The sequence below is a fragment of the Physella acuta genome, unplaced genomic scaffold (genome assembly GCF_028476545.2).
Source record: "Physella acuta isolate Inbredline_101_S28 unplaced genomic scaffold, ASM2847654v3 ptg000315l, whole genome shotgun sequence".
Taxonomy (NCBI): Eukaryota; Metazoa; Mollusca; class Gastropoda; family Physidae; genus Physella; species Physella acuta.
Genome location: NW_026731834.1, coordinates 82,501 through 92,810, shown reverse-complemented (window position 1 = coordinate 92,810; position 10,310 = coordinate 82,501). Strand labels below are relative to the sequence as shown.

The following is a 10,310-nucleotide window of genomic DNA, read 5'->3' as shown; positions in this document are numbered from 1 at the left end:
CTCAAAGTAGTCTGCAATGGGCATTGCTTCTTGGGGCGAAATTTCCAATAATTTTTCAAAGGAATAACTCACGTGTTCAATAGGAACAGGGAACAAAAGCCAATGCAGGTAGCATTCTGAGCTTGAGAGCAAATTCACTATCAACTTGGTAGAGTTGTTGAAGGCCAGAGTCCTGAATTTTTCTGTATATATTTTGGCTAAGATGGAAGAAACATCCTTTTACCTCACACTTTGGAAATACCCTTTCAACGCTTTTTATCACAGCCATTTCAAAGTCAATCATAATAGAAATTGGTTGAAGGCTTGTGTTTAAGAGTGCTGTGTATGTTTCCTGTGTTTTGTTTTGAAGTAAGGCATAAACACATGGAACAGTCCGTCCATTGACCAATGCAGGAGCTGTTTTAAATGTACCATCCATAAACCAGTGCTGATTAACCTCCAATAACCTAAGGTTGTCCTTGGTTCCAAACAATAACATCGTACCTTTTGATTTGGCACCGGAATCGAACAGAAGAAATTGTTGTCCAACTTGTGTCATTGTATATTGTTCAGAAATGATTATATCATCAACATTCCTTGGATCAGACAGTGGATGTTTTAGCGTTTGACGTTGACGCCTGATGTTACGCCGTATGTGTGGAACCAAGGGCAGTTCGGCCTTGGCATATCCGCTAATCGTAGTAATGGACTGAGTGATGATCTGCTGGGGTGTTGCTTCCGTTTCTTCTGCCATTTGTTTTATCTGCTGCACTACTTTACAAAGTTCCAGTTGAGATGGAGCTGGTCCATGCGAATGCTCATTACAACGTCCAACAAGCTGTTCACCATGAATTTTTATTTTTGCTCTGCATTCTGCCTTGTTGCGTCTTTTGGAACACTCAAATGACACAACGCCGTTCGCCAGATTGTTTTGCTTGATATAAACATAGCCTTTAAAAATCACCTTTAAATTGCCTTTATTTGAATGAACGAACTCCATTCCAGAAATTATACGATTTGTGGAGAAATCCTTCTTCTTCTTGTTTGGGGTTTAAAGTCCGCTTTCAATCTTACGATTATATCGCAGACTGTATTTTTGGTGGTTCGTTCAATGTTTTTGTGTATGTACAGTTTAGTTTCATTTGGTTTCCTTTCATTTTTGGATGTGGTTCTTTATTGTGCGGGATTTGAATTTTGTTGTTGGGTGATTATTATTTTATCTTTACAGCTTGTGAGATTGATTCTTTTGTTTTGTGGACATATTTTTTTACCAGGCTATGCAGAGTGGATGGGGCGTCCATAGCCAGTAATGTTTCTGTTGTTAATGTTATGTTTTGTTTTGTTTGGAAGTAGTTGATGAGTTCTTTTCTTTGGTTGTCGTATTCCTTGCATTTTATGAAGTAGTGGCCTATTGTATTTTTTTCTGTGCATGTGTGGCACCAATTCTTGGTGTGCAGGAAGGTAGCTGATCCAAGGCGTAGCCTTGTTATTTTTTGTTATTGATGGGTGGCCTTTGGTCTACTGTTAACTGCATTCTCCCGTCAGGTGGAGGCAGAATAGCGTGGGCGTGCCTACCCTTGGAGCTGTCATTCCACTTTTTAACCCATTCTTCCTTTATTTGTTTCTTTATTGTGGTCTTAATTTCGGTGGAGCCCATCCCTGTCTCCACAAATGTTCTGGATTCCTCTCCCTTTTTTGCTGCTTGGTCGGCTTTCTCGTTTTCTTGTATGCCGACATGGGAGGGAATCCAGATCATTTGTACCGAGCGACCCCTATGTTTTAACTCTATGCATTTGAGTAGAATCTCTTCTAGGATGTCGTCTCTGCAGCATTCTCCCCCTTTTATGGCCTGCAATGCTGACAGTGAGTCGGTTAGGATGCTGAGAAATAAATTTGAATTCGTATTTATACCATACTTCTATGTGCCAAGGTGGATATGAACCAAGCTTCCGCCGGTGAATCTCTCACATCTTTTGTATTGTTAAAAATGTGTTACTTTGATCCGCACGGCTCCCACATGTGGATGACCTATATCTAAGGTGTTGTCGGTGCCCGATCTTTGATCAAATACAACTAAGGTCACTCCTTGATTTCCAATAGCATTTTTTAGGTAGAATCTATTTTCTTAGTCGTAAAAAATGAAAGTAATTTAATGCATTTTTTTTATTTTTCGGTTCTCATCATCGTTATTATTTCTTTATATAAACCTCAGTCCGGGGGTTGTTATCCGGGGGGTTTATGTCGCGGGGGGGGGGGGGGGGTTGTCCAGGGGGTTTATGTCGCGGGTGAGTTTTTGTCAAGGGGGTTTATGTCGAGGGGGGGGGGGTTATGTCCAGGGTTTTGTTTTGTCCAGGGAGGTTTTGACTGGCTTCTAGGCTCATTCGGTGTAACACGACACGACATGAATCTTATAACTTGAACCCATGCAAGCCGCCCCCTCCCCCTCTTGCAGCTTCTCCTTTTACAGTCTTTCTCCAGGATTGTTTAGATCGGACCTTTATTCTTTTTCCCTGGGGAAGAAGATGGAGGCTCCGATCCAAAACTTGCCTCGCTATATTCACAGCTGTTGTCCTAACACGGCTAATTGTTTACCGTTGTTGACAACATTAGCACTACCAACCAGAACCGCCTAGTGTTAAATCTTATTGAATTTTTAAAATCCTTCGCCAGTGTTACGTGTACTCCACTTTAAAAGGAATAGTAAAACTTGTTTAAGTTCGTTTATAATTTCAGATAGCAGAACGGTAAACATGTCATTTAGGAATAGATACATCAACAAATTTATAATTCTTAGTTTACTTTCAATTATCATGATGCTGGTGGTGTATATTAATACTCACTTGAGATGTCGTTCGTTGGTAGTGGATCATGTGACTTCTGACAGGCGCCATTTTGACAACAGCGCCATTATTCACACCATGCAGGCGAAAAATTGGACGGTACAAAACAGCGATCTGGTCGTCAAGAAATGTGAAGAGAAGCATACAGCCGATAGACAGCGGCTGTATCGGGATTTACTGAGTGATGTTGTTAACCAGAAGAAAGATATGAGGATCTCGTTGCTAGGCAACGGTCTGGATACGTCACGTGACCCCCCGGGGGTGCTGCCAACGACCGTCCATTACGTCTGGTGCGGGGAGAAGCTGTTCAAGTTTGAAGACTATCTGGGTGTTTTGAGCGTGGTGCGGGTTCTCAGGCCGCTGAAGTTGGTGTTTCACTACAACAAACTGCCGGTGGTTGTACGCTTCTACCACACGTGGTTTCAGGAGCTAAAGCAGTCCCTGGCTAGTCTTGAGCTCCGAGAGGCTTCTAAGCTCATCCGCTGTAACACGACCGACGCCTTGGACTATGGTCTGGATCAGCTGGCGTCCAGCCCAGGCGGGGGGTTCTATTTTGGGGAGCGGGCGCTGGTCACGCATATTCCTAAAGAATGGCACTCGGAGAAATTCTTTACTTACGTCACATCCGGTGCCAACCGCAGCGAACAGGTGTTTGTTTTAGCATATCAAGGTCACGTGGGGAACGGGTCAACTTTACAGCAGTACAAAATCAACATTTTAAACAGGTCGTTCGAATGTCTGACCTTGGATAAGTTCAACGCTGGCAACAATGGGACAGAGTTTAACACCAGGGGTCAGTTGTCTCAGAACTTGTCCCCCTGCCTGGCCGTGCCAGATGGAATCGTACCCGAGGACATCATTAACGAAACCTCGCCATTCGCCTCTCTGGCGAGAAGATTGTTCTATGGCAAGTCGGAGCCTGTGGCTGTCAAGCAAGGAGAGGTCAGTTGGTTTTTTTTTACATTCAAATCTTTCTTTCTTTTACAAAAGGGGAGGTCAGTTGGTTTTCTTTACATTCAAATCTTTTCTTTCTTTTAGAAAAGGGGATGTCATTTGGTTTTCCTTACATTTAAATCTTTCTTTTTGACAGTTAAGGGAGGTCAGTTGGTTTTGTGTACAATTAGTTATACCTAAATTTTAATCAAACCAAGTTTTTAGCGAAATGTTTATTGACACAAATTCTGGGCAATGTATCATATTTTCCCATTCGTGTCTCCCAAGATACATGGGGCAGATGAAGTAGAGCTTACCTGTTTCAGATACCTCGGCATATAAAGACATGGTGTCGCCTCTGTTTTCCTTAACTTAAGGACATTCTACTAACTTGAACCCGGATTTGAATTCGAGATTTCGGGTGAGCAGTCTAGCTCTCTACCGCTAGGCCTCGCGTCCCATAATCTGACCAATAATTTTTCTTCAAACCTTCCAAGATTTTTCTTGACATTTTGTAAGCTATGTGTAAAGTCAAGTAAAACATACAAACAATATACTCGATTTATTCATTTTCAATATTACATAACTGATAACACATCACATATTTTTATTTGACCCCATAACGTGAAATCAATACGAACCTTTGATCAACCAAATCATCCGCTTACCAATCTACTGAACCTTCCTAAGTTTGGATAATCCTTTTATCAAATACACCATGATACGGATTTAGTAAATAATATTTGTCCTCATTGAATTTCATTACTGCCAAATTGCTGGGTTTAATCTCTTTAAATATTTACTCACATAAACAATGTAGAATCAAATGATACATTCTTCTTGAATTTTCTGCAGTTTAGATTTACATGACTATTGCAATAAAAACTACCTATTTACTCGATTGTTTCAAAATCCAAATGATCAATACGAACTCTCAGATTAGATATTTTTGAATCTGAGATAAATCTTATTATCAGTACGAAATTTGTGATTAGATTCGAAAAAAAGAATCATTTCAACTATTTTAATTGAATGTTTCAGGATCCGAACGAAGATTAGTGGAAACTTTTAAGTTCCGTTGGATTTTTCAGAATCAGACCGAGTTATATTTTATAAATCAAATTTAAATTTAATGTTTTAAAATTCGAAAAAAATAGAAAATTTAAAACGTTGAATTGATGTTTCAGGATCCGAACGACCTGATCCCAAACATCGGACATGTCGTGTCGTTGAACCCAAAGCCAGGTTCTCCCGTTAAGTTCTTGTTCCAGCATTACCTGGCAATGCTTTCAGCTTTGTACCTGGCCAAAATAGAAAGGTGAGCTATCTATACCTGGCCAAAATAGAAAGGGGAACTATATATATATATATATATATATATATATATATATATATATATATATATATATATATATATATATATATATGTATATATATGTATATATATATATATATATATATATGTATATATATATATATATATATATATATATATATATATATATATATATATATATATATATATATATATATGTATATATATATATATATATATATATATATATATATATATATATATATATATATATATATATATATCTTCTATTTGTGCAGGATCTATGTCCACGGGGACACAGTGCCTTCTGGTGAGTGGTGGGACAGACTGCAAGGGGAGAACATAACATTTGTTTATGTGAGTTGATTTAATGTGGGGGCCTTAATCTATTGTGTGGCTTGTCTTCACACCGTGTGTGTTAGCGTTATTCCGTTGTTCTACTTTAGACTGTTGCTTGACTTACGATAGGTTGACTTTAGACTTTGTAACTAGAATACCGGACATTGTGGGTTGAATTTAAACTATACTAGACTACCCGTTATCTAGTTATATAACTGTGGGTTTCGGGGGTCATCCATAAATGACATCACGTCAGTGACTTTTTCGCAAAATAACCAGACCCCCACATTCAAAAGACGTGTTATCTTTTAAAAACACCGATTTTGGCTGAGCATGGATCTGACCACACGATCCCTTCATATACGGACGTCACAGGTCACCTTTAAAAAGTTCTATTTAATTTTAATGACACCGACTTCAAAAATTTAGCCTTCATTCTCCAAAGCAAATTTTAAAATGCTTTTCTGGCATATCTAGCCCTGACCACCTATAGCATGTTTATATAACGTGAAAACCCGCCATTTTGCTCGTGGTAAACATAGCCTAAAAATGGTCGGAAGTCAAGCGTCCGGTCCGGACGCCATTGTTGTTAGCAACCGACCACGCCTCCTAGTTAGCGAGTAATCCTACTATATCTAGATCTAAAACCTAGATAGAAAAATCCGTTGTATTCTCGAACTAGATGTTCCTTGGAGCTAAACAAAGATTTATATAAATAATTAAGGCCTGAAATAGATTCTGGATCTAGAATTTACGTCTTGTGACCTAGATTTAGATCTAAGTCTAGAATTCTAGATTCATAACATTTTCTTCCTTCGACAGCTGATCTGTAGATCTAAAGAAATGTATTGTATAATAAAATAAAAAGAAGTATTAAAACTTTGATAATAGTGTTGAAACGTAATAAATACAGCAAACGGACGTATTGTTAAAGTTATGGCCGACAGAACGCGTTAAACTTTTGAATGGGCCACAAAGTCTATGTTGGAAGCCGCCATGTTATATTGTACTAAAAAGTAAACAAAACTTGTGACGTCACTATTCAGTCAAAGAAAGCCATTGTTCTAATACTTTCAAATACTATGAATAAATCAATAAATTAATTAACATCTTTAAATAAATTTGTGATTAACAGTGTGTCTGAAAACAAAAATTGTTCTCTACCTACATACTATTTTACAGTTCTGCATATAGCGTAGTTCCATTTACAATAGTCAATCAGACAAACAAAAAATAAATAAATAAATAATCAAACATTTAAACAAACTTGAGTTTTAGTAGAATATAGACAGATAGGTTGGCTTTTGACTTAGTGGGTTGACTTTAGACTGCTTATTTAGAATTTATTTTTGTGTAGTTTAACTTTCGACTACATGTTTAGGTTTTATTTTGTGTAGGTGGACTGGGTGTATTTTACATCAATTGCGTATTTGACTTGACTTTTATTGCCTGAGAAGAATGTTTTAATTTCACTATTAAAGCAGGAACTTAAATTTTGCGAGTTCATGTTTTGTTTCCCAAGAAGCTTAAAGGGTGGTATCCAATCCAACAGAACTAAACCGATATAAGTAAAAGTGTATATATATATATATATATATATATATATATATATATATATATATAAGTGTCTATATCCGACATATGATGCTCGTTGTAGGATGGTCTTTGTTTGATGTATATAAAGCTCACAAACATTATTCGTCTAAAAACAAGTTTCTTTTAGGCATCCCTTCCACCACCCCAGAAATTTAGATACTTAGATTCATGCACACCCCCCACACCTCCTCCCAGGAGACAAATGTATGAAAAAAAAAGAGTAGTGCTTCTTATGTTTATTGAGCACTTCACAAACTTTTACAATGTGATAAAGTAATTTTTCAAAAATAAAAATTCGTACTTATACCCAACCCGACTACAGTTTATCAATCAATTCTACTATCAGCATATCGATCTCTAAAAAATCAATCTCGGAAAAATAGGTTTCTTTTTTAACTTTGTAGTTTATCGCTTTCAAAAGTTCTTTGGGAACTATTTTATGTAGTCACTAAGCTCAAAACACGAATAAGTATAAACTTAACCCCACCTTCCTGATTGAAATTGGTAAGTATTCGCTAAGAATGCATGTACAAATCCTACTTGAAAGGAGAGCAAGATTTTAAATAATCGATTGCTTTAAGCTGCCGTTTTGCTATAAACCTCGGGTTAAAAGCTATTTTGTTTTCTCCTTTTTACTTTCTCGTATACGAAGTATAGAGAAAGTATTGTAATCGTGCAAAAAAAAAAAATCTCGACGGTTTACACCTCCTTGAGTTGGAAAAACAGTTTTGCAATCTTGTCCGTATGTCTATGTGTGTGTATGTTTATGTGTGTGTGTGCTTGTTAACACGATTACTTGAGTACCGTTACAGCTAGGTTGATAAAATTTCATATATATATATATATATATATATATATATATATATATATATATATATATATATATATATATATATATATATATAATATCAAATTTGTAAATCTGAATAAACTTTTCAGCGATTTCCGATAACCGGAAGTAAAACTTTTTCTACTTCTAATTTTTCAAAAGCCTATAACTTGAGTACTATTTCAGATAGATAAATGAAATTTCACTTGTCAGTAAAAGATCTAATTCTCTGCCATCTTCCAAATTTTAAATAATTTCCGTCGAACAGAAGTAGTATTTTACGCTATTTCCGATTTTTCAAAAAAAAGCATATGAATTTATAAAGTACTTATAATATTCTGCACTATTATTCACAGATTTTGGCGTTCACTTGGTGCGCAATTCTTTTTCCAGGAGATTCTATTCTGCTTTAAAAAGTTTAAGTAATAAAATACGGATTAAAAATCATATGTATATCCCGAGGTGCCATCCTCCGTAGTGTTATATAAGAATATTCGAGAAAGTTTAGGGGAGATCACTCCCGGTTTATTTATATCGGGGAGGATATCTTATGTGTAGTAGTTTTGGCGAGTGGTCCCAAACCCCAACTCTGCACTTTATCTTTATTTCTGGCTGTTATATAGTAGAGATTTTGACGCTTTGTCTGTATTTCCCTGTGATGTCTGTTGTCTTACCTCTACAGGCAGACAACTCTGATTCAGTGTCTGTATGTCCTGTATTGTCTGTTTTCTTACCTCTACAGGCAGACAACTCTAATTATGTGTACCAGCAGCCGATCAAAGTTCCCGCCCACCAGTCTGACGTATTGAGGACGTTGATCCTCTACAAATATGGCGGCATTTACTTTGTGAGTACCTAAGTAACAAATATGGCGGCATTTACTTTGTGAGTACCTAAGTAACAAATACGGCGGCATTTACTTTGTAAGTAGATGGGTAACAAATATGGAGGCATTTACTTTGTGAGTATCTAAGGAACAAATACGGCGGCATTTACTTTGTAAGTAGATGGGTAACAAATATGGAGGCATTTACTTTGTGAGTATCTAAGGAACAAATATGGCGGCATTTACTTTGTGAGTAGATGGGTAATAAGAATGGCGGCGTTTATTAGATTCAACTTAAATTTTTAATATTCTTTAATGTACTAGTCTGTAACCTTCGCTCCCCCCGAAGAGATGCCTGGAAGAAACTCTGACCACTACTAAGCTAATACATCTAGATCTACAGTCTACATAGGCCTACTAAAACTAAAAGTAATATGACAACTGTAAAAATTAAGCATACTTTATTTTTTTACAATACTATTCTAAGCCAAAGGCCTACTGCTATTAAATATGAATCTATTAGTTATTAAACTTATATAAGTCATCATAAGTCAAATTAGTAATTACCTCAAACTAGGCCCTAATCATAATACATTTTAGTGCTATGTTACTGTTATGTCGTTACTATGCAATTGCTATTTTTAATGCTGTTATTGAATTGTTGTTTCTATTTGTTTATTTTAAAACGGCCAATGTGAAAAAGGCCTTCGTGCCTAATATTGTTACCGTAATTGAATAAATTAAATTGATTTTTTACGGACAAAAGGAAACAACCCAGTGTTAATAATCTAACCTTGGTTAATTTTCCTGATTTAAAAAAAAAGTATTACAGTGCCATCAGCAGCCTTCTTGGGAGTATTCTCATCAACTCCCCAAAGTTTCATGGCGAACGGATTTAAAGTGTCGAACCGCATTTGACTTTTATTTTTATACCGTATATAGAGAAAAATCGAACCCTCCCGGGGCGCCGCCCTTACGAAATTACAAAAGAATGTTTTGGCAGAACCCTTCCAGGTAATGTTCTAATCAACTCCCCAAGGTTTGATATCGATCGGATGAATAGTGTGAAACTGCAATCGACGTTTATTTTTTTATATACCGTATAACTTGAAAAATCGCACCTTTCCGTGGCGCCGCCCATGTGAAAGTAAAAACTATTTTTTGCAGAACCCTTCCAGATAGTATTCTAATCAACTCCCCAAAGTCTCATGGCTATCGGATGAACGGTGTCAAACCAAAATCGACTTTAATTTTTATATACCGTACATAGCGAAAAATCGCACCCTCCCGTGACACCGCCCTTGCGAAATTAAATATGATTTTTTACAGAACTCTTTCCCTGATTGTTCTAATAAACTTAACAAAGTTTGATGGCGATCGGATGAACGTTGTCAAACCAAAATAGTTTTTTATTTTTATATACCGCATATAGAGAAAAAAACAAATCGCGATGTGATGAGAGGTGTAGTAATTCATAAAAGACAAACAAGCAAACCAACAGACACATTTGTTTATATATATATATATATATATATATATATATATATATATATATATATATATATATATATATATATATATATATAGATAGATAGATAGATAGAAGATAGAAGATATAAGTATGTATATGGT

General features: G+C 36.3%; 2 protein-coding genes across 2 annotated transcripts in view; one reads left to right on the top strand and one right to left on the bottom strand.

The window, feature by feature from the left end:
• Positions 1 to 76: 76 nt before the first annotated feature.
• LOC131940304 (uncharacterized) lies at positions 77 to 979 on the bottom strand. The gene has a single exon (XM_059298955.1). The coding sequence runs from the start codon at positions 977 to 979 to the stop codon at positions 77 to 79; it is 903 nt and encodes a 300-aa protein (XP_059154938.1).
• Positions 980 to 2,688: 1,709 nt separating this feature from the next.
• LOC131940320 (uncharacterized) overlaps positions 2,689 to 10,310 on the top strand; it is a 12,237-nt gene continuing 4,615 nt past the window's right edge. The window contains exons 1-4 of the mRNA XM_059298972.1: positions 2,689 to 3,761; positions 4,940 to 5,070; positions 5,367 to 5,445; positions 8,595 to 8,699. Coding sequence (XP_059154955.1) covers positions 2,730 to 3,761; positions 4,940 to 5,070; positions 5,367 to 5,445; positions 8,595 to 8,699 — 1,347 coding nt within the window. The 5' untranslated portion in view covers positions 2,689 to 2,729. The remainder of the gene's footprint in view (positions 3,762 to 4,939; positions 5,071 to 5,366; positions 5,446 to 8,594; positions 8,700 to 10,310) is intronic.

Coding starts and splice junctions, on each gene's coding strand:
- LOC131940304 (XM_059298955.1), bottom strand. CDS start 979: ATGGAGTTCGTTCATTCAAATAAAGGCAATTTAAAGGTGATTTTTAAA.